At 39.6% G+C, this 25797-nt stretch overlaps 1 protein-coding gene across 2 annotated transcripts in view; it reads left to right on the plus strand.

The window, feature by feature from the left end:
* Positions 1 to 21719, plus strand: part of CAMKK1 (calcium/calmodulin dependent protein kinase kinase 1) — a 558925-nt gene extending 537206 nt beyond the window's left edge. The window contains exons 15-17 of one of the 2 annotated variants that reach the window (XM_077296496.1): positions 2286 to 2386; positions 15692 to 15733; positions 20199 to 21719. In XM_077296496.1, the coding sequence (XP_077152611.1) occupies positions 2286 to 2386; positions 15692 to 15733; positions 20199 to 20271 (216 nt within the window). In that variant the 3' untranslated portion in view covers positions 20272 to 21719. The remainder of the gene's footprint in view (positions 1 to 2285; positions 2387 to 15691; positions 15734 to 20198) is intronic. The other variant, XM_077296497.1, reaches the window with a different exon arrangement.
* Positions 21720 to 25797: the final 4078 nt, after the last annotated feature.

A 25797-nucleotide genomic window follows, 5' to 3' on the forward strand; every position in this document is an offset into this window, starting at 1 on the left:
GAGGAGGTTGGACAGAAATGACATCACAAATCTTTCTGAAGATAGAGGGGGGAGAGGAGGGAGGGGTTGGGGTGTGGTTTGGAGTGGGTGTGGTAGGTTCGTGCTTAGTAGCAGTGCAATGCATCATGGAACTTGTAGTATTAGAGCACAGTAACTCAGGAGAAAGGAAGTTGTCGATTAACCCTATGAGAGCTGAATCCAGCACTGAAGATGTGCTGCTACAGCATGATAAAAGGTAATATTGCTAAAATAAACACAGTAGATGTTTTCAGTGGCCCATAATAGCAAGATTTATGGAAAAAAAAAAAAAAAGTTATAGTAGTGGACAACTTCTTTAAGCAATGTCACCATCAGAGTTCCTGGAGAATGACATGACTTGTATCACGTCCAGGAACAGTGGCTCCAACATCGCTGGAAAGACACCACTGCAGGAGGTAGGATACAGTTGTGCACTTGGTGCATCACAGCTTGTTTCATAAGGGATTGGGTAGCTGCAGACTATTGCTGACCTCATGTCCACTACAAAAGTGTGTACAACAGCCAGGTATATTGTCCATTAGATATGATCAAAAAGTTTTGTAGGACTCTAGTCCAGCATCCACATCGTTGTCCATGGCCACTGACCTGAGAATCACATCTCGATATCCCTAGCACCTCTTTTGATTAGCAGGCCCAGCACAATGTCATGTGTACATTGTATTGGCCCTGCTAATCAGAAGAGTCTCTTGAGATAGGTAGAAGGAGGTTTTGAAACCCCTGGTTGGTGGCCAAGGACCACCAATCTGGTTACTAGACCAAGGTCCTGAGAAGCTTATTGAATATTCATCTCCAGTGTTCATGTTAGGACATATTTAGATGCCAAACATCAGATTATTGAAAGTTTAAGCCAAATTTCTCACTTTACACAACTGACTCTGAGATCTGACTCTGAGATCTGAATATGTTATCTAGATTTAAAACTCAAATACCTGACTCTTGCTTCTGACTTTCTCCTCTTGTCAGTTCCAGAAGTATTAGCCGCATTGTAAATCTTATCTAGCTAAAATAGCAGCTATTCTAAAAGAAACCAAATAGATCCATTATAGTTAGGCATAAGGACTGTGAAGCATCGGAAGCACAGTAATATCAATGTATTGCTTCAAGGATAATAAAATTATATAGAGTGCCACAGATTTTGTCCACAGCTAAATATTAAGGCACAATTATCCCTCTGCAAGGACCATCCCAGATTGTGCACAATTTGTACTGTACCACTGGCATATTACTATAAAATACAGAAGTATTGCATTATGTTAGCAATCAAAATTTAATATATTCATATATATATACTCATAGTGATAAAAAAAATTGTAAAGTGTATTGTAGAAAAAAAGTCCAAAGTAAAAAAAACAACACGTTTTCATTATTCTGGAAAATATGTTGGAAACATACCGAACATAATTGATAGTGCTGCAACTGCAATAATATAAACTATAAAGCCAACACAATAATTAATCTGCACAATAAATGTAAAAAAAAAAAATCTTAAGGAATAAACTCCATGTATCAAAATGGTATTAATGAAAACTATATCTCTTCACGCAGTGATTAATCCCACACAAATGTATGTCAACATTAAAGAAAAAAAAGAATGCCATAAAAAATAATTATCTCAGTGTGTAAATGCTGTAAAAATAGATCCCAATAAAGGCAGGAATGCGTTTATTTTTACATATACTTTCCTATAGCAACCCCCCCTCCAAAAAAAACCACAATGGACGTGTCCCAATATGATGCCATTAAAAAATACAACTCTTTCTAATAAGACACCATCCCTCATATGGGCACATTGGTGAAAAAATATATAATTTATGGCTGTTGCAAATACCTACATAACTTAACACTTTGCTGATTTGTAGTTCATGAAACAAAACATTGTTAAAAGGAGATAAATAGATAAATGTGTTTTTATTATTAAAATAGTTATCAGGGAAAAGCATTATATGGCTAGGCAACTAAATTGGCCATCCATGGGCAGCGCGAGGATGCCAGATCAATTTCTTTAGGCAAAAACCAATAATGAAACTTTGTCACCAAAGTTTCAGGTCATCATATTTCCCCAATCTGATCATTTATGACAAAATTCATTAAGCAGTGTTATTGGCATGTAACATATTTGGCATTTTTGCCTTACACTTATTTACCATTGTGTTTATAGAGTTGTGCGATAGTATCTGTATTATTTGTGTCTCATTCCTTAACATATATATTTGTTGGTTGACACAGCACTTTTTTTCTTAATTAAGATTTTGGTGAAAGCAATGCTGCGGAAGCGCTCATTTGGAAACCCATTTGAATGTGCCAGAAGAGAAGAAAGGTCCATGTCCGCCCCAGGAAACCTTTTAATGTAAGTGAACGATGGGGTGCCAATGTGCTGTAGATGTGACAGTTCTCATATTTAATTAACACCAAATGGGAAGGTAAATATGATTATTAGTTTGACTTATTAGCCATCAAAGGGAACCTGTCACCCCCAAAATCGAAATTAGCTAAGCCCACCAGCACCAGGGACTTATCTACAACATTCTGTAATGCTGTAAATAAGCCTCCGATGTATCCTGAAAGATGAGAAAAAGAGGTTAGATTATACTAACTGGGGGGGCGGTCCGATCTGATGGGTGTCACGGTCAGGTCCGGGGCCTCCTATCTTCATAGGATGATGTCCTCTTCTTGTCTTCACGCTCTGGCGCAGGCGTACTTTGTCTACCCTGTTGAGGGCAGAGCAAAGTACTGCAGTGCGCTGGGCCTATCTGACCTTTCCCAGCGCCTGCGCATTGCAGTACTTTGCTCTGCCCTCAACAGGGCAGACAAAGTATGCCTGCGCCGAGCCGCGGTAGGAAGACAAGAAGAGGACGTCATCGTAAGAAGATGGGAGGCCCCGGACCAGACCGTGACGGCCATCGGACCGGACCGCAGTGGCATCGCCCCTGGGTGAGTATAATCTAACCTCTTTTTCTCATCTTTCAGGAAACATCGGGGCTTATCTACAGCATTACAGAATGCTGTAGCCGGTGGGCTTAGCTCATCTTCGATTTTGGGGGTGACAGGTTCCCTTTAAAATATGAATTATTACTCATTATTATTTGGAGTAATTGGTTATTGTTGTCGATTGGCAAGAGTAGGTATTACAGTAAAAATTCTACTAGAGAAGTATTTTCTTACCTAATTGTACTCCCACAATTCATCATGACGGTTAGTATTTGCTGGTCAGCTAATATTAAACTGGTTGTTTAGCCATTAAAATATATATTTTTTTAAATCGCTTATAATGTTATAAAGCAAAACGAAAGTCATCATTCTTGCCTTTCTGATCCCCGTACATTCTGGGTCTTACACTTCTCTGTTTCCAACTGTTCTCTGTACTTCCGGCTCCAGCAATAACACAATGGAAAGTCATTACTGCAACCAGAAATACAGACACTGGTTGGGGACTGGGAAGTATCGGAACAGGATCGGCAGGGAATCGGAAAAATGATTCTGTTAGATTTTAACATTCTAAATGGTTTTCAAACAAGACAACCCCTTTTTTTAAAAGCTGTCATTGACACTCTTTTCCACTCAAAGCCTTTGAGTTTCCACATGTAGAGTCACCCTTTTGCCGCAGTAACAGAAAAGAACATATATCAATATAGTTTTTAGACTTAGGTAACCTTAACGTTATGTTCACCCAGAGTCTTTTAAACGACGACAAAGCCACTTCAAGAAAGGTCTGGCGGTCACTTTCCTAAGGCAGCTTCATTCACTGGCGGCATTGACATCGTTCTTGTGAGGACTCTATCGCTGGCATCTTTTACTTTAAACTGTGAATATATAGAATACTCTATACTGTGACGCCGCCTGAAGAATAATCTTGTCACTTCTTTTAAATAATTCAGGGAGTAATCTGATTGAAAAGACGCAGTGTGCACATTGCCTAATGGTATATGCACACAGAGGTTTTTTAGGCAAAAACTGAGTTTTCGAGTGACGTCCATTTCAGGAGCCTCTCCTTCTTTTGGAAGATTTATGTTTCCTAAAGCAGTTTTGAAGAGTTTTTGAAGTGTTTTGCCAAAGTATTTTTCCTGAAGCGTTTTTGTCAGCCTTCTGATTGATCAGTGCCTAGTGTGGAGCAGATTCTATCTGAGGCTATGTGAACACGGAGTCTTCTATTGAGTTGTAAAACAGAAACTCCAAGTTTTTGAGTAGATTTGAGGTTTTGAGGAGGGTTCGGCTAATTGCTGCTCCAAAACGTTTTTAAAAAAACGTACCCTAAGAAGAGTCAAGTGGTTTTTGAGCAATTTTTCAGACGTGTTTTTTATTTTTGCAATCTCGCTCTAAAAACTCCTTCTACACGTAAGCTAATACTTTGGCTAAATATAATATATATATTTTTTAAAGTTAAAACACATTCTAATCAAATTATTTAAAAAATGTAGTGAAAGTACTTGCCTTATAATATTTGACTTTCGGTTTTACGGAAACGAGAATGTATAGTATTGTTCAAAATGCTACAAATTTTTCTGATAAACAAAAAATGGTCCGATTTTCATCAGTGTTTGGTCGGGGTGTCAGTTTTTCCATTAGTAATTCATCATTAACTTTCTCTTATGAAAAAAAAAATTAAACAAATTGCAAAGCTTCTCCTATACTTTGCAATGTTACGGTAATCCTGGACAACACACCGATGGTAACTTGTCCTGTAAGGGATTTTTCACAGATCCATAGAAATGCATTAGCGAGCTTGATCTGTGACTCAGATAAAAAATGGACGTATCCATTTTTATTTTATTTTTTTTGCAGACAACTCAGTCTGCAAAAAAAATACAGACATGTGAACAGCCACATAAACTTTAATGGGTACTTTTTCTATCCATGAAGAGCACAGGTAGAATATGTATGTAATTCATGGACATCTGCTTAATGTTTTACAAAGTATAACTATTATTTGGCTGGAGTCACACTACAGCGAGATACGGCCGAGTCTCGCAGGTTAAAAACAAGCTCTGGCACCGGCATTCCGGAGCGGAGCGTGCGGCTCCATGTATTGCTATGCGGCCGCACCCTCCGCTCTGGAGTGCCGGTGCCAGAGCTTGGTTTTAACCTGCGAGACTCGGCCGTATCTCGCTGTGTGTGATCCCGGCCTTATATGTATGTGGAATTGTACCTTGCCTGGGTCTTTAAAGTATACTGTTAATTAAAAAATAATTGTCATATTGCTCCAGAATCCAAAAGTGTTATAGATGTGTGAAGTGTGAAAAGTGTATTTTTCCAAAGACCAGCAGTTTTCAGCTTTCATCTCCTCTGTCTTCCTTCCCTATAATACCAGATAGGCCTCATTCACACGGTCAGTATTTGGTCAGTTTTTTACCTCAGTATTTGTAAGCCAAAATCACTAGAGGAACAATCAGAGGAAAAGTATAATAGAAATATGTCACCTCTTCTGTATTTATCACCCACTCCTGGTTTTGGCTTACACATACTGAGGTAAAAAACTGACCAAATACTGAACATGTAAACGTGGCCTTAATCAGTGTAAGGCCGGGGTCACACTAGCGAGTGTAATGCAAGAAACTCATGTGAGTCTCTCGCATCAATACCCAGCACTTCCGCCGGCACTTGGGACCGGAGCTGTCAGCTGCATAGAAAGGAAGATTTTTGGGGTGGATTCACATTTGATGAAAAAATACTCCACAAATTTAGATAATTGTGCATCGAAAAACTCAAGTGCAATTACTGGACTTGGATTTGTGTTGTGGTTTTTAGTTTATGATTAAATTACAAACCACTTGAAAGCTCATCAGAAAGTATTTCTGCTGACAAAGAAATTTGTGTGGAAATCCAAACAATGTACATGTCGCAGATTTACTTTTCACCTATATAGGAATATATCTTGTAATTGTCGCAATTAATTTTTTTGCTGCAAAAATACACCACTTGGAATATATTTGCCATTAAATGGTTCTTACCTCCAGAAAAACAGCAGCTTGTCCATGAATTATTCTCCTTTTTCATGAAATATATTCTTAAAATGTTATATTTCGAAAAAAGTTGAACCATTAAAGGAATATTTGGAGACCAGCCACATTAGGCTTAACCATGTTAATATCTACCTTCAGTTACCATCTGTTATCACAGTAGGAATGTCACACCACCACGACCCAAATGTTTCACAATCTGCTGCTTCCAGCAGCCGCTAGCCAGTATTTACTTGATCCTTTGGTTTCTGAAGGTGAAGTAATTTCATATTCTTATTTTTTTATTTATTTTTTGACGAGCACTGAAACATTGCCTTACTGGATAAAAACCCTGTGCAGCTTCCATTTTCTTCTCATTCTTTTTCTGTATTAATCTGTTTTGCATGTGCCTTCCACCTGCAGTAATTAGTCCACAGTTATACACTGCAGTCAGTGACTCGGCAGAATATATTAATTTCCCAACACCAGCGGCGTAGGCGGTTTGTTCATTAAATGTCAATTCATTTTTCATTAGAATTTAGGTGTCAAGACAGGGCTCACAGCTGTGTGGAGTCAATAATGATGTCCAGTGTATAAATCCAGAGCATCTACCAACTCAAATTAATTTTCTGTAAACATAGTCAAGGGTGTACCTATTTCCAAACGCTCGCCTATTAATGGAATATAATATACCCTTGAGACATAGAAATAAATTTGCATAAATATTGCAGCATCATTGCCAGATCTGCAGTCAGCACCAAAAGTTCGTATTCAAGAAATCAAAAACAAAACTTACATCCAGTATTGAACCTGATTGCATTTGCCTGCTGGTGTCACTAGGGGCGTGCACATGATATGCAGTCAGCTTCCCCTAGTGATGACTGCAAAAAAAACCCATTTGATTTCAAAGAATTATCCAATCACTGACAGCTCCTGAAATTTTAGAGAAACTTGATTTTTGCCCCCCCAAAAAAATGATGTGACCAGCTGGGCTCACAATCTACAGTACAATTCATAGTAAAAGTGAGAAGACGGGGTTCACGTCAATATCCAATGCCATTTCAGTCCACTTTTAGCATTAGACATAGTAATCTTAGGCTTGTGTGCTTCTACTCTCCAAATCTATGAATTTGTGTGACTTTCTTTCTACTGATAGTTTGAAATTGAAAGCGATAACACCAGAGGACAACAAATTCTTAAATTTTCTGGTCCCATTATGGAAGCCTGGTGGCGCTGGGGATTATAGGAAGCCTTTATAGGAGGGTGATACTAACATTGGTGGTGGACTACAGGGGTAAATCCTGCTGATAAGTTCCTTTAGAGAATTATCATGTCTGCATTCAAGGTATTTGGGCAGATAAATTAATAATGTCACAGGGGAAAACTGCTAGTATTTTTTGTGATATCGGCCAATGGTGCCCAGTTCATAATAAATATCTTTGATGCTAATTACTGTTCTAAAATAGAGACAAGCTCTGATCTTGCTCTAACCCTATATGTGCTTTACCTTTGTAAGGCGACTGTGTGTCTTTAGACATTAATAAATATGTGGCAGCAGCAAACTCATGTGCCACACTTTGCCCATTCAAGATTTAAAAGACGGCTTTCAAAAAGTCACAGGAATGAAGAAAGCAACCAGCAGCACTCATATCAATGGACGCAAAGTAAAAAAAAACACTTGAAGATAAACCAGTAAGTAGTGAAAGACAGCGTCCAAGTCCCTGGTTAGAAGTAAAACAAAGTTTATTCTGCCATATAAAAGGTAACCACGTTCTATCTGTCAAAAAGATCATCATCAAGTATTTGATAAAGACCCTTTTGATAGGTCGAAACGTGGTTACTTTTTATGACAGAATACATTTTTTTGCTTTTTCACCCAGGATTTAGATGCCATCTTTCACTACTTAGCTATAAAAGGAACCTGTCAGCTTCTCCATGCCCTCCAACCCAGCAGCATTCCCCTATGCATGATTAGCTCCCTGCCTAACCAGCCCTGTATAACATTATTCAGTTAAATAAATGCTTTAAAAAAGCACTTAAAATGTCCCGGTTTCCTATGCTAATGAAGACTTTGACTAGTCGATGGGACGCTAGCTGCCCCAGACTAGTCAGCACGCTTTCCATGTTGTCAAGCCCCTCTAGACCTGATAACATAATTTGCATGAGCCGGCCTCGTCGCCAGCTCATGCAAATCTAGTGCATGTGCGCCTCTCATTTCGGCAGCATCAATGCTTCTCAGAAGCCAAGTGTACGCCCCTTCAGAGGCTCACTGAGCATGACTGGAAGCCATCTTCTTAACTTCGTGGTTTCCAACTGTGGAAACCTTTTGAAGGTTTCCACGGTAGATGAGAGTCTGATATGTTGGGGTATAGCGTTCCAGAGAAGGGGGGATGCATGGAACAAATCTTGTACGCGATTGTGGGAGGAAAAGATAAGAGGGGAGTAGAGGAGATCTTGTGAGGATCGGAGGTTGCGTGCAGGTAAGTACTGGGAGACTAGGTCACAGATATATGGAGACGACACGTTGGCTTTGTAATGGTTTGGGTTTTGAACTGGAGTCTCTGGGCAATGAGGAGCCTCTGAAGAGATTGACAGAGAGGAGAGGCCAGGGAATAGTGGAGGGGGCAGGTGGATTAGTCAGGCAGTAGAGTTTGGGATGGATTGGAGGAGTGCAAGAGTGTTAGAGGGGAGGTCACAAAGCAGGAGGTTGCAGTAGGCGAGGCGGGAGATAATGAGGGCTTGCACTAGTGTTTTTGCTTATTCTTGGTTAAGGAATGTGCAGATCTTGGGAAATATTTTTGAATTGGCATCAGCAGGAAGTGGAAAGATCTAGGATATGTGGTTTGAAGGAGAGATCAGATTCAAGGGTTACCCTGAGGCAGTGAGCTTGCAGGACTAGTGATAGTAAGCAGCCATTGACTTTGAAGAAAAGGTCTGTTGATGGGGTTGAGTGAAATAGGGGAAAGATGATGAATTCTGTTTTATCCATGTTAAGTGTTAGAAATCTAGCAGAGAAGGTGAAATAGCTGCCAAATATTGTGGGATTGTAGTTAGTAAGGAAGTGATATCGGTTCCAAAGAGGTAGATCTGTGTGTCATCAAAATAGGTGATACCGAAAGTCGTGAGACTCTATGAGCTGTCCCAGGCCAAAGGTGTGCTGAGTATTTATGAGGAGGGGCTGTAGTTACTGTTGGCCAAACCTTTGTCTGATGTTACCAATCTTCGGCTTGAAGAATGAGGTAGTCTTAAAGGGAACCTGTCACCTGAATTTGGCGGGACCTTTTTTCGGTCCAATGGGCGGTGTTTTGAGGGTGTTTTATTCACCCCTTCCTTTCCTGCTGGCTGCACGCTGGCCGCAATATTGGCTTGAAGTTGATTCGCTGTCCTCCGTAGAACACGCCTGCACAAGGCAATCTTGCCTTGCGCACGTTCAGTATGCTTTGCCCAACTGCGGGCAAAGCTGAAAAGTCTTAGTGCGCATGCGCTGGCGCACTATGTCCTGGAAGTATTTCGCTGTGTTCCAGACAGAGCGAGCGTTCCATAGAGCTCCTGTTAGAGGGACTGGGGAAGCAGTAGCTGTGTGAATAGGTATAAGGTTAGAAAGGTAGCGGAAATGTGTGATAGTTCGTTGATGAGAGGTAGAAGTAACTGTGTGGATGTGGTGAGGAGTTCCAGGATTTGGAAAGATATCTCCGGTAGTGAGGAGAAGCAGAGAAAGTGTTAAGTGGGAGCAGGAGAGGGCATGAGGTGGCTGTCTATGTTTGGAGACATAGGATTTTATGTTGAGGAACAGTTCTGAGGAGGATGTGAGATGGTTGGAGGGGATGGAAGGAGAGCTGACCAGTTGATTACTGGGTGTAGGAATTAGGGTGGTTAGTAGGAAGTGCAGGACTATAGGGGTGAGAGTGAAAACAAACAGAAACATTGTTTATTGTGACTGTACTCAGTTACTTTCAGTTCCCTTCTGATCTAATTCATTGCAGTACACTTAAGTGCTGCACTTAGGTGATGCACAGCAGACTGTGTCATGCAGACTTACTGCTCACAATATATTTGATAACAAGTACATTCAGGTGTGAAGCAAAGGGGAGAGGCCTGTGCTAATTTTTAGCAGAGTAAACAAGCAGGTAATAAAGAAAAGTTGTGAAGGGGGTAGTGCAGTGGTCAGTTTAAAATATACCAAGTAAATACATGCAGGAGAGGTAAGAATGATCACAGACTGGGAAAATCTGGGTGACAAACCTGCAGGAAGAATAGATAAATAGACATGCTGATTAGAGTGTGATGGTGGCAAATAACTAGCTGCAGTCTGTATACATAATGTTAAATTCTGGTCTAATTTATTGCTGTACATTTAAGTGCTGCATTTAGGTGATGCCCAACTGACTACCTTCAGCTTCCTGCTGGAGCCAGTGGTCACGTGTGCCAATACTTAAGAGAAATGAATATTCAGAATATTAATTTCTCTTAAGTATCGGCACACGTGACCGCCGGCCGCAGCAGGAAGTCTTTGGCTGACAGTGCACGCTACTGAAGAGGAATGGATGCAATGAACGGTCCTGGTGAGTATTCCGGCAGCTGTGCACTGTTTGTGATCAGCGCTTGACATCCCTGCCATGCGCTGCTTACAAGCATTAAGCAGCTGCTGGCACCAAAGCAGGATGCTGCGAGGGAGCTCCGTGTAGGTGAGAGTAATGTTTTTTGTTTTTTTAATCTTTCCTGATGGGGCTATTGATACCAGGAACGGGATGGGGCCAATTATAAATGAAAAAGGATGGGGCCAATCATACCAGGAACAGGATGGGGCCAATCACTCCAGGAACAGGATGGGGCCAATCATACCAGGAACAGGATGAGGCCAATCATACCAGGAACAGGATGAGGCCAATCATACCAGGAACGGAATGGGGCCAATTACAAAAGAAAAAGGATGGGACCAATCATACCAGGACCGTGATGGGGCCAATCATACCAGGACTGGGATGTGGTTGTGGATACCAGGACCAGGATGGTGCCAATCATACCAGGATAAGGATGGGGCCATGCACACCAGGATAGGGATGAGGGGGCTATGCATACCAGGATAGGGATGAGGGGGCCATCTGTATCAGAATGGGGATGAGGGGACCATATATACCAGGATAGGGGATATTACAGTACAGAATTGACCATTTTTTTGCTTCAATTTTTTTTCCTAATTTCCTTCTCTAAAACCTAGATGCGTCTTATGGTCCGGTGCATCTTATAATCCGAAAAAATACGGTATATTGTGCAATTTTCACTAGCTACTAGAACATTTACTCTATTGATAAATTTCTTATAGTCCCAGTTAAAAAGACGCATTACTTTTTTGTCATGACAATATATTTTCTTACACTGCCATATGCTAAGTCCACTCCAGTAGGTTTATTTCTTATATGACATGTACAAATCTGCTGAATGCTGTGATGAATGTTCTACATACCTTCAATCATAGTGCCATTGTATAGTGTTAGATTTTCTACACTCTTCATCTCAGTGTAATTTGCCTCTTCAGAGAGGAAGGGGATTTGAACTCAATAGCGCCATCTGTTAGAAGAGTCACTATCGACCCTTTAATGAGTCTTGCAATATGACTTGGGATAAAAGCAAACTCAGGATTTGCAGACAGGGAGTTTCAGGCTTTTGGCCCTCGTCAGTGCAAAATATGAGAACTGATCTGGCTAGGTGAGAGACTCTGGACTGAGGTCTAAGGGGTAACGTTGTGGAGAGTCATACCAGCTCTGGCATGCCAAGGTAAGGAGACTTATTCGCAGTCCAATGCTCCTCTGGGAAATGTAATATGCAAATTGCCTTTTCAAAGAGGCATATTAAATTTCCTAGAGGAGCATTGCATGGCGAATAAGTCTCCTTACCTTGGCATTCCAGAGCTGGTATGTCACTCTTCACAAGAAGAAATGTTACCTCTTAGATCTCTTTAAAGTAATATTAACAACATAGCTAAGTTTTATATCACAGAATAGCATGGAAGTTAAAAGGTGGAATATTTGCACCTGGTTATTGCAGAGCACTCTATGTGCACTTTCTATTAATAAAAATAAATAGAACCATATACATGTTACTTAGATTTCTCCTCTTCTTGCCCAGTTGTTGGTAGATAGCTTGTTGCACTATAATTTATAGATGCATCGCAAATTTTTCAAATGACGTCTGATTTTCCTTATATATAATAATCGATGGGGTGCTTTGTAATAATAGTCGTTTCCATGGCAACAAAGCTGGATTGCGATCTTAGTATCTATAGTGCTCAGAAGTGTATAAAATACTCTATGCCTCTTAAAACATGCACAATGTTGTAATGTTATGACATTTGCAACACAATGATTTATGTAAATTATACATATGTGTTTGCATATGTTTGTATATATATATATATATATATATATATATATATATATATATATATATATATATATATATATATATATATATACAGTCATGGCCAAAAGTATTCACACCCCTGCAATTCTGTCAGATAATACTCAGTTTCTTCCTGAAAATGATTGCAAACACAAATTCTTTGTTATTATTATCATCATTTAATTTGTCTTAAATGAAAAAACACAAAAGAGAATGAAGCAAAAAGCAAAACATTGTTCATTTCACACAAAACTCCAAAAATGGGCCAGACAAAAGTATTGGCACCCTCAGCCTAATACTTGGTTGCACAACCTTTAGCCAAAATAACTGCGACCAACCGCTTCCGGTAACCATCAATTAGTTTCTTACAATGCTCTGCTGGAATTTTAGACCATTCTTCTTTGGCAAACTGCTCCAGGTCCCTGATATATGAAGGGTGCCTTCTCCAAACTGTCATTTTTAGATCTCTCCACAGGCGTTCTATGGGATTCAGGTCTGGACTCATTGCTGGCCACCTTAGAAGTCTCCAGTGCTTTCTCTCAAACCATTTTCTAGTGCTTTTTGAAGTGTGTTTGGGGTCATTGTCCTGCTGGAAGACCCATGACCTCTGAGGGAGACCCAGCTTTCTCACACTGGGCCCTACATTATGCTGCAAAATTTGTTGGCAGTCTTCAGACTTCATAATGCCATGCACACGGTCAAGCAGTCCAGTGCCAGAGGCAGCAAAGCCACCCCAAAACATCAGGGAACCTCCCCCATGTTTCACTGTAGGGACCGTGTTCTTTTCTTTGAATGCCTCTTTTTTTCTCCTGTAAACTCTATGTTGATGCCTTTGCCCAAAAAGCTCTACTTTTGTCTCATCTGACCAGAGAACATTCTTCCAAAATGTTTTGGACTTTTTCAGGTAAATTTTGGCAAACTCCAGCCTGGCTTTTTTATGTCTCGGGGTAAGAAGTGGGGTCTTCCTGGGTCTCCTACCATACAGTCCCTTTTCATTCAGACGCCGACGGATAGTACGGGTTGACACTGTTGTACCCTCGGACTGCAGGGCAGCTTGAACTTGTTTGGATGTTAGTCGAGGTTCTTTATCCAACATCCGCACAATCTTGTGTTGAAATCTCTTGTCAATTTTTCTTTTCCGTCCACATCTAGGGAGGTTAGCCACAGTGCCATGGGCTTTAAACTTCTTGATGACACTGCGCACGGTAGACACAGGAACATTCAGGTCTTTGGAGATGGACTTGTAGCCTTGAGATTGCTCATGCTTCCTCACAATTTGGTTTCTCAAGTCCTCAGACAGTTCTTTGGTCTTCTTTCTTTTCTCCATGCTCAATGTGGTACACACAAGGACACAGGACAGAGGTTGAGTCAACTTTAATCCATGTCAACTGGCTGCAAGTGTGATTTAGTTATTGCCAACACCTGTTAGGTGCCACAGGTAAGTTACAGGTGCTGTTAATTACACAAATTAGAGAAGCATCACATGATTTTTCGAACAGTGCCAATACTTTTGTCCACCCCCTTTTTTATGTTTGGTGTGGAATTATATCCAATTTGGCTTTAGAACAATTCTTTTTGTGTTTCTTCATTTAAGACAAATTAAATGAAGATAATAATACCAAAGAATTTGTGTTTGCAATCATTTTCAGGAAGAAACTGAGTATTATCTGACAGAATTGCAGAGGTGTGAATACTTTTGGCCATGACTGTATATATATATATATACTGTATATGGAGTACTAGTCAAAAGTTTTAGGTTGTTGTGGAAAAATACTACAGTATAAGAATGCTTTAAAAAATAGAAGTGTTAATAGTAATAATAAATAGTTAATAAAAGTGTTTATTTTAATCAATTAACCCATTACTTGCCAAATTAGCAATTTTCTTTTATTTTTCTTTTTTTTTAATGACAGATTTTAATGATTTGGGACCTAATGAATCAGAAACATAATTTGCAAAATTATTTCAAGTACGGATTTTTCAGAAAAGGGCATCCCAATATTCAATTAAAAATGACAATGACATGACTTCCTATTTTGAAAACATTCATTTTACAAACACAACACAAACAATTTGACCTAATTATAAAAATTATAAAATCTTAGTTGCTAGAAGCTAAAGATTAGGCGTGCCAAAAAAAGGACATTGGTAGATAATGGGTTAACCAAATGCAAAGTGAATGAACAAAAGACAGCATGTACCACAATTTTTCTGCACCCCAGTTTCTATGTTTTTGCTCACTGCTGAGACGCTTGCTCTTGTTTCCATTTCGACGGTTTCGGTTTTATAAAACAATTCTTTCAGGAAGACAATTCCTGGCCATATGGGAGTAGCTGATTGCTGTCACTTCTGAGTTGATGGCACTGTTGGACATCTTCCAATTTTGAAGAGAAATAGCCATGATGTGTCTTTCATCTGCTGCATTAAGTTTCTTTGGCTGACCACTGTGTTTACGGTTCTTAACTTTGCTCATTTATTGGTACTTCTTCAAAAGAGCTTGAACAGCATATCTTGATACCTTAGTCTGCTGTGAAATTTTTATCTGGGAGAGACCTTGCTCGTGCAGCCTTGTGCCTTGTTCCTATGCTTAGGTTTGCCATGTTGTATGACCTGTGACATGAAACTACCTTCCACAACCTCAACTTTGTAGCAGAGTTTCACTCTACCTCACTCTGTCACCTCCTACACAACTGTTTTTGTTTCAGTCAAGGACGGCTCCATCCTACATATGAAAATAATATTCATTATTAACTGTTTGGTATAATTGGTCACTCAGAGACCTGACTATGATTCTACAAAAGACCTGACTTTGTGTAAGTGTACCCGGAAGAACTGATGCTGTTTTGAAGACAAAGGATGGTCACTCCAAATATTGATTTGATTTAGATTTCTCTTGTGTTCATTCACTTTGAATTTTATTTTTAGCAATTAACTAATTATTAAAATTTTTATTTTTTAAAACATTTTTACTTTGCAGCATTTTTCTTCACATCTGTCTAAAACTTTAGAATAGTAATGTATTATAATGTGTTACATGCGCACACACACGCATCCTGATTTTAGTAAATTTTTTAAGCTGTTGGCTGCATTGGGTTTCATTCCTCATCCAATGTACTGAATTTAATATTTCAATAAGATGTTCCCCTAATCGGAGTGCAGATGAATAATACACCTTGCAGTCCTAAATTTACTTCCAAGTATTTATATCATATCAAATTCCATAAGCCGTCGTTAAAACGCTTTGCACATTTTATTTGCAAAACAATTTTATTGTTGTTTCTTTTCTTTTTGTGTCGTATTATTGTATTGTCTTGGAACAGGAGCCAGTTTAAGTCATCTTTAAAATTGCATCCCTACTTAAGGTAATTTTATGTGTTATGCCCCCTCTAGTTACACTGACGTGTTGTGTCCTCAGTCCTCACCACTGTGCATATAGTAAATACCTAACATCCAAATTAACCAATCTTTTACTTGCCCTGTCCTTGCCAAAAAGTGCTGATTCTCCCTAAATGTGTCTATGTTACCAATGCTGACAAGTTTTTGCTTTTGTTTCCTTATTTATTTCATGGGGTGTTATAAATAAAACAGAGCGCAATCACAGTATGTGTGACCTAATATTAACCAGCATTGTGCAAGTTACACAATGGCAGGCTACTACTCCGCTGGCTTTGTAACCTGGCCGACCTGCGGCTAGCATCTGCATTCTGCCTGTGATTTCCGAGCTAATCAGTTCTATTTTCTCCATACAGTTCGTCACTCAAGCTGACATCTCAGGTTTCCTTTCTCTCCTTGATATCTAGGGAATGCTGAGCATATCTTGTGTTCTAACTCTATGTAATCTCTGCCTTATGTCTTGTCTTGTTTTGTTCAGTTTACATTTTTTGTCTCTGCTATCCGGATTATGTGAAACAACCCAAATGTCCATATTTATGATGAGGCTTTATACAATTACCTTATCTTGCTGGGTCTGAGATGTTCTAGCCTGTGTGCAGTGATAGTAAATGCTGTAGTTTTCCTCAAGGAGACACTTAAAATATTGGTAAAGACATAGCAATCCTTATTGACAGTGTAGATTTATACATACTTTAGTATTACAAATTAAAAAAAAACAACAAATAACCAAAAAACAAAACAACCAAGCTCAAATGATAACAAGAAGCACAATATGCAGTGCCCCAGAGTCCTGGTCATTGCAGTACTGTTGCTCTGCCACCAAGGGGAGTGATGGTACGTCTGATTGCACTAAAGGAGTTCACCTGACCAGGTAACACACACCCACAATGCACTTCACACTCCGGCCACCAGGGGGGGTGGTTCTATCTATTAGACCACTCCTCACACTTGGGTAAAACTGGGGGTTGGACAGAAAGTCAGAGAGAAAGGAGCTGGGAAGAGCTCGAGAGAGGACCTGTCAGGGGTGGGATCCTGGCAGAGCCCTCGTGAACAAGAAAGAACGTTACGGAGCCGTGCCTGTGCTTACAGCGGCAGTCTCCTAAGAAAGGAGAAGAAGCGAGGGGTATTGTGAAGGAGTGAGAAACGGGAATACAGCAAAGAGGTGATAGGACCAGAAGGAGTCGTGCTGTAAGATCGAGGCAACATCCTTCTGAGGCGCAAAGTCGGTGGCCGGAACGCCGAGAAAGTAAGAGACTCTAAGCATTACTTCAAACCACGGCAGGACAGCCAATTATAGGTTGACTGTCTCACTTAAACACCTAAGCAGACAGCGGAGGCAGCTGTGGGAGAGGGGCGACTCTAGGGTCCTGGAAGAACTCCAGGCCTACCCCGTCATACGGGTGCGTCCTAGCCATATCATCTGGGGGACGGAGAGAACGAACATCAGAGACTGACACAACAGTTGTGAGGACTATCCCAGGGTGCTCAGCAGGGAAGCACTACAACACACAGGCGCTAGAAGGTAGACACTGATTCCCACCTACTAAGGGAACTCCGGATGTGCCTTTGGACCGGCCGGTCTCAGCCAGCCCTGTTAGCAGTGCTCTGGATTGAGTATCTCGAAACCTTCAGTAAAGGGGTAAAGAGACTGCAACCCTGTGTCCTCGTTATTCATTGCGACCTGCACCATCACAACTTTCATTGGACGCCCCGTAGTAGGGTCACGGACCGGGTCTAGCCACCGTGTCAATCCCAGAACTGAGACAGAGAGGCCCGGTACCGGGTACCCCTCGGCCCTGCGACAGCGGGGGCGCTCCACAATATATTTCAAGAAGTAGTCATTAATCGCCAACAAATAAGCACATATTGACACACTGAGTGGGAAATAGCAAGCTTAGAGGTGTTTTTGAGCTTTTTTACTGTATGAAAATATACACTTTTTTTCACATTCATTTGAATGGGTGAAAAACTTTACACTGCAGTTGAAGATTTGACATGTTGCAGATTTGAAAAAACACTTTAGTCCAAATCTGCAAGGAAAAAATAAGCAGCGTGTGCATGATATTTCAGAAATCTACTGTAAAGCATGGCTTTTTTCTGCATGGAAAAATTAACCAAAAACGCCACGTGTGAACCTTATCCATATTAACAAAGGAAACTTGTCAGGTATTTGATGCTGTTCAAGCCTAGGGCGGCATGAATCAGAGACAGTCTCCTGCTTTACAAATTTGTAAGTTGTGCTCCGAAACACAAAGTTGTATCAGTGAAATTGAAGCCAGTAAAAAGGTTACTAGTCCAAGAGACAGGTCTCAGCTTCTCTAGACAAGTCTGTCCCTATGTGTGTATAGTAGAGACCTATCAGTCTAACTAAGCAGCTGCGAGAAGCCAGTGCGGGCATTCATCTTTAACTAGTTACCCCCAGGCCATGCTTTCAGCTATATTTTTCAGAGTACAACACATAAATTTGTAATCCAGGAGCCGGTCTGTGATTTATGCTGTCTTCGTTCAGGCAGCATGAATCTGTTTAGAGGTTCTATTTAATGGATGAGAAATAAACAGCAGTTTTGCTACATAACTCTACAGCTATTAACACTGGAAAGAACTTTTATCAGCTTTCAATTTGGAAGCCGCACTGATATGGTCACTTCACTGGTGGACCATTTCTGCCGAAAGGTCACAATGCGTAAACTATGGGAATATGTGGTAGACAGATGTTACTAATCAAGCACACAATAATAGGTACAATGAGACTACATGTATGGCTGGCCAAGTGGTCAAATTCTGTCCACCGCGGTACGACCCTGAGCTTATCTCTACAAAAGCAAAACTTTTGGCAGTGTGGTGTTCTGGAGTATTCATGTGTGTCTACATCATGCCAAGAAGAAAGAATGCCAGCTGTGACTACTGAGAAGATATTGTTACAAAGCCTGGTTTTCCTTATGATATGAGCTTTTATGTGATAAAAAATGAAAAACTGGAGTGCCTTACATGTATTTTATCTGTGTTACCACCATTCATAAGCAGACACAATTGGCAAACACAAATACCTCAACATAACCAAGTGCTTTACTAGTAAAATGTAAGACTGTCTTCTAAAGCTCGGCAAGAAGGTTTACATGAGTCTCCTGACTTGTCCCCAAGTCAACATTCTCTTTGTCATTTAATATCAAGAATCAATATAATACAACAGAAGGTAAGTGTATAAAATAGGTCTCAATGAGAAATACACTGACAACCTAAAGGATAACAATGTTTTGACCTTTTGACTTTTATGCTCCACATCTCACATCCGCTACTGATTCAAACAGGAGACTATCATCATTTTATAGACAATCATCTTGGCGATCTCATACATAAATTTGACTTGCGACTATCTAGTATATGATTAGTTATGCAGATTCTTGTTATGTCACTGCATTGTTACTGTGAGTGCCATGACAGTTGACAGAGGTGGATGTCCAGGTAAAATATTGGAGTCAACAAGTCGGCTCATCGCAAGGTCTATCAATTCTTTCTTGACAAGCACTTTTTGTTTCTCATTCTCTGCATTGTAAAAGTTTGTCTTGAATCATTCTTATTTGTTAAAATTTGTCAAAACTTCAATAAAAATTTACAGTTTAAAAAAAAAAAAAAAACTTACAGCAATGAAGGAATTTTCTTTCTCTGCATCTGGATCTGTCCCAATTTGTTTTAAATTGAAAAGAAGTTTGTCCCAAATATGCCTTAATTTGAAAGATTGGGGTCTTTTTAGATCTATGATTGTATGAACAGCAGAGAGAGAAGAATAGATGAATAGGAGTAAAACATAACTTTTATTAATAAATATTAAAAGCACTAAGCCTAATAAAACATATGACAAATACAAATAACACTGTACTGAGTACAATGGTATATAGGTATTCCCATTAAAATAGTGCCCCAAAAGACCTGTGCAGTATGATAAATAGTTCTCGCCCCATCCGGTCACTGAAGGAAAACCATCCAATAGGGACAGGAGGAGACAAGGAAGGAGAGTCGATACAGTATTCCGCAGTCATGCCACGTGTGAAGACTTCTGTCCCAGGTGTGGTCTCCTAGAAATACCTCTGTAGTACCTCCTGACTTGTTTTGTCCCCACCAACGAGGACTCTTCAGGGGAGTGAATTAGTGAGAGGGAGAGGGTTAATAAGAGAAGAGACAGGGTCTTCAGAGTGCTACACGGCAGGTATGTATATATTTGTAGCATACTATTAATCTATCCTTTTTGTTGTTGGTACGATATCGAATAGAGGGCTTACTTACTCCCATCACAAGGACGTTATTGCTTGGCTTAGGTCTATAATAGTACCTAATAGCCATTTTCTCTTCATTTGCAATAATAGATGTGTATTTGTTTCCAATGATGTTTTATAATGCAAGCAACTGATCTATAATATCATAATTTCATTTATTTAGAAAGCAAACAAGTGGCGAGGCACTGAAAGACACCGAACTGGCAGACGTGGAGGAGGATGATGGAACATCTTGAGGACTTGCATGCCTGGATAAACTTTGCCTGCTGCTATACCCCTGGCTTTTTCTATGTTGCACAAACTTGTACTACCATGACATGACCATCATGAACCAAAGCTTATGGTCAGTAACCAACGCAAACAGCTCTTTGTAAAATGTTTACAATATAGGAATGAGAATTATCAATAGCGACTGTCTACAATGAACTGAACCTGTCGCCTGTACACTGTGGAGCCAATTTTCATTCGCATGCTAGAAAATAAGAGACATCCTGAAGCACGGGACACTGTGCCTCGTGCGTCCATAGCATCATCAACACTCAATGAACCGATATTGGGGGAATGTCCAATGTCTGTAGAAAATAGGTACACTTTCTATGTGTTAAATGTGTCTGTCTGCATGTATGTGGTTAATACCGTACGTGTGTGTGTATATACCGAAGAGACAAAGAACAATGTGCCTCATCTCCATCTTTGCTTTTGCAGGATACAGTCTGTGTAGCTTGAAAATTGCTTGACCTATGAATGTTTTATTTATGATTAGAAAACCAAAAGCTTTTTTTCTTTCCCTTTGTTTTAGCCTCACTCCTGGCCTCTCCAATGCTTCAGAATTATATGCATAGATCTATATTTAATTTCGATGTATATTTATATAAAGGGAACTGTACAGGGATTATTGTGAAAAAACCATGATTGCTGCTGAGATCGATGATTTTTCTCTATTATTTTGGCTAGTTAGATCTTATACATTACTTGCCCCAGTGCAGGCAGATATGTTTTGGGTTGTATAGAAATGTTTACATTTGCTACAGGAAGGGCTATTTCGTCTTTGCACCTGCGATACATTCATTCATAGCGCCCCACATTTCATACGTCACACTGGTCAGCGAGTTGTCATGATTCCTATCGGTGACCGGTAAAGCATGTTCCAGAACGCAAAGATTCAGAGCAGATCTGGAATCTTTAAAGTTTGCCGTCTGTTGATTGCAACGTATTGTACAGTGGATCTGCTACAGCTACTAATTAGAGCATGTGATAGATATTTAGGAATTTTATACTTTAAGAATTGTCAAGTCTAACGTACTGCTAAGAATTACTAACGGGTGAGCTACAAAAAACAATGGAAAGCCAAAATGTTCTGTAAGTCAAATGTTCTTCTGTAGGTGGACCTCATTTCCAAGGTGTTCGCCTTTTTATAATTTACACATAGATATTATTTACAGTATATCTTGAGATGATAAATTGTTAATATGTTTTTAATATTTTCATATTTGAACTATTGTCATATTTTTAGCTTGTTTTGAAAATTGGAAACATTATTCAGGATTGACATTATGGGTGTTAAAGAAGTCCATGACTACATGACTCTGCAGATGGTTTAGCGGATATATGTATTATGCAAATTGAACATTGTAATAGGAATTGGTGCTTTTTATGGATCTTAATAAAAATACATTTAAAATGATTCAAAGTAATTTTATTACATTGTTTTAAGAAATGATAATGAAAAAAAAACCAAAAACTTGTGCATGGTACCTAAGGTAGGCCATTAAAGCAGTTTACGCTTCTGCCTCGTTATGTACAGCAGTAAGATTATAGATATTTATCTACTCTACCTTTACTGCAAAGGAAATTATGTTTCTATGCATTTCAAAGTTGGCCTATGGTGAATCTATGCTTTTTCGGAGCAGGTGATGCGAATAAGTATAACTGCAGTGTATAGCGTATAGGAGACCGCCATGAATACTAATGATGCAGAAGGGTGATTATTCTCAGCAAACTGTCCAAAAATCAGTGTAGCTAAGTTGCAGGCATTTATCACTGCAAATGAAATAAATTGCAACTGAGCATTATCCAAAATAAGCCATATTTTTTTTTTTCTCAAAAATGATGATGAAGATAGTACCTTATACATAGGGCAACCACTGTTAATAGTATGATTTTATAGTCTGTTTAGAAATTTCATTAGGGATTCTCTTTCAATAATAAGTTCTACGTTATTTGTTTTTTTTTCATATGTCACTATTTTTTTTATTGTTTGTCTTTTAGTCCTAAGCCTAAAGCTGTCTGACTTCTAAACAGAAATCATATTGTCTCTTGTCAAAAAGGGCATTATTTTTCTATTGTAAGCTTTAAAACTTTTTTAAATTTGCACTATATACAGCTCTGGCAAAAATTAAGAGACTACCACATCAAAACCCTGTCATGGGCAGCCCAATCTCCAGACCTGAACCCCATTGAAAACCTCTGGAATGTAATCAAGAGGATGATGGATAGTCACAAGCCATCAAACAAAGAAGAACTGCTTAAATTTATGCGCTAGAAGCAGTGTGAAAGACTGGTGGAAAGCATGCCAAGACGCATGAAAGCTGTGATTAAAAATCATGGTTATTCCACAAAATATTGATTTCTGAACTCTTCCTGAGTTAAAACATTAGTATTGTTGTTTCTAAATGATTATGAACTTGTTTTCTTTGCATTATTTGAGGTCTGAGAACACTGTTTTTTTTCATTATGACCATTTTTCTTTGTCATAAAAAATACAAAATTTGTTGTTTGGAAATTCAGAGACATGTTGTCAGAAGTTTATAGACTAAAAGAACAATTTTACATTTTATTAAAAAATATATCTATAAAGAGAAAAATCAGACAAACATTTTGCAGTGGCCTCTTAATTTTTTGCCAGATATATATATGGTACAGAAAGTATTCAGACCCCTTTACATTTTTAACTCTTTGTTTCATTGCAGCCATTCGGTAAATTCAAAAAAGTTCATTTACTCTGCACCTGAGCTTGACTGAAAAAAAACAGAAATGTAGAAATTTTTGCCAATTTATTAAAAAAGAAAAGCTAAAATATCACATGGTCATAAGTATTCAGACCCTTTGCTCAGTATTGAGTAGAAGCACCCTTTTGAGCTATTAGAGCCATGAGTCTTCTTGGGAATGATGCAACAAGTTTTTCACACCTGGATTTGGGGATCCTCTGCCATTCTTCCTTGCAGATCCCCTCCAGTTCTGTCAGGATGGATGGTGAACGTTGGTGGACAGCCATTTTCAGGTCTCTCCAGAGATGCTCAATTGGGTTTAGGTCAGGTCTCTGGCTGAACCAGTCAAGAATGGTCGCAGAGTTGTTCTGAAGCCACTCTTTTGTTATTTTAGCTGTGTGCTTAGGGTCATTGTCTTGTTGGAATGTGAACCTTCAGCCAAGTCTGAGGTCCAGAGCACTCTGGAAGAGGTTTTCATCCAGGATATCTCTGTACTTCGTCGCATTCATGTTTCCTTCAATGGCAACCAGTTGTCCTGTTCCTTCAGCTGAAAAACACCCCCATAGCATGATGCTTCCACCACCATGTTTCATTGTTGGGACTGTATTGGGCAGGTGATGAGCAGTGCCTGGTTTTCTAAACACATACCACTTAGAATTATCACCAAAAAGGTCTATCTTTATTTCATGAGACCAGATAATCTTATTTCTCATAGTCTAGGAGTCCTTCATGTGTTTTTTTAGCAAACTCTATGCAGGCTTTCATATCTCTTGTACTGAGGAGAGGCTTCTGTCAGACCACTCTGCCATAAAGGCCCGACTGGTGGAGGGCTGCAGGGATAGTTGACTTTGTGGAACTTTCTCCCATCTCCCTACTGCATCTCTGGAGCTCAGCCACAGTGATCTTGGGGTTCTTCTTTACCTCTCTCTCCAAGGCTCTTCTCCCACAATTGCTCAGTTTGGCTGGACGGCCAGGTCTGGGGAGACTTCTGGTGGTCTCATACTTCTTCCATTTAATGATTATGGAGGTCATTGTGCTCTTAGGAACTTTGAGTACTACAGAAATTCTTTTGTAACCTTGGCCAGATCTGTGCCTTGCCACAATTCTGTCTCTGAGCTCCTTGGCCAGTTCCTTTGACCTCATGATTCTCATTTGGTCTGACATGCACTGTGAGCTGTGAGGTCTTATATAGACAGGTGTGTGCCTTTCCAAATCAAGTCCTATCAATTTAATTAAACACAGCTGGACTCCAATGAAAGTATAGAACCATCTCAAGGAGGATCACAAGGAAATGGACAGCATGTGACTTAAATATGCGTGTCTGAGCAAAGGGTCTGAATACTTATGACCATGTGATATTTCAGTTTTTCTTTTTTTATATTTTCAAAAATTTCTACTTTTTTTTTGTTTGTTTTTTCAGTCAAGAAGGGGGGCAGAATGCACTTTAATGAGAAAAAAAATGAACTTTTTTGAATTTACCAAGTGGCTGCAATTAAACAAAGAGTGAAAAATTTACAGGGGTCTGAAAACTTTCTGTACCCACTGTACAGTTGTGCTCAAAAGTTTACATACCCGACAGAAATTTTGCTTTCTTGGCCTTTTTTTCAGAGAATATGAATGGTAACACCAAAACTTTTTCTCCACTCATGGTTAGTGGTTGGGTGAAGCCATTTATTGTCAAACTACTGTGTTTTCTCTTTTTAAATCATAATGACAACCCAAAACATCCAAATGACCCTGATCAAAAGTTTATATACCCTGGTGATTTTGGCCTGATAACATGCACAGAAGTTGACACAAATGGGTTTGAATGGCCTGTCACTAGTGATGAGCGAATATACTCGTTACTCGAGATTTCTTGTGGCATACTCGGGTGTCCTCCGAGTATTTTTTAGTGCTCGGAGATTTAGTTTTTCTTGCTGCAGCTGAATGATTTACATCTGTTCGCCAGCATAAGTACATGTGGAGGTTGCCTGGTTGTTAGGGAATCCCCACATGTACTTATGCTGTCTAACAGATGTAAATCATCCAGCTGTGGCAATAAAAACGAAATCTCCGAGCACTAAAAAATACTCGGAGGACACCCGAGCGTACTCGGGAAATCTCGAGTAACAAGAATATTCGCTCATCAGTACCTGTCACCTGTGACCTGTTTGCTTGTAATCAGTGTGTGTGCATAAAAGCTGAGTGAGTTTCTGGGATCCAGACAGACTCTTGCATCTTTCATCCAGCCACTGATGTTTCTGGATTGTGAGTCATGGGGGAAGCAAAAGAATTGTCAACAGATCCATGGGAAAAGGTAGATGAATTGTATAAAACAGGAAAAGGATACAAAAATATATCCAAGGAATTGATAATGCCAGTACGCAGCGTTCAAACTGTGATTAACAAATGGAAAATCAGTGGCTCTGTACAAACAAAACCACGGTCAGGTAGACCAACAAAAATGTTGTCCACAACTGCCAGGAAAAATGTTTGGGGTGCAAAGAAAAACCCACAAATGACATCAGCTGAAATACAGGACTCTCAGAAAACTAGTGGTGTGGCTGCTTCAAGATGCACAATAAGGAGGCACTTGAAGAAAAATGGGTTGCATGTTCGAGTCGCCAGAAGAAAGCCATTAGTGCACAAATGCCACAAAGTATCTCGCCTACAATATGCAAAACAGCACAAAGACAAGCCTCAAACTTTTGGAACAAGGTAATTTGGAGTGATGAGACCAAAATTTAACTTTTTGGCCACAACCATAAATGTTACATTTGGAGAGAGGTAAAC

The sequence above is a fragment of the Ranitomeya variabilis genome, chromosome 3 (genome assembly GCF_051348905.1).
Source record: "Ranitomeya variabilis isolate aRanVar5 chromosome 3, aRanVar5.hap1, whole genome shotgun sequence".
Classification (NCBI taxonomy): Eukaryota; Metazoa; Chordata; class Amphibia; order Anura; family Dendrobatidae; genus Ranitomeya; species Ranitomeya variabilis.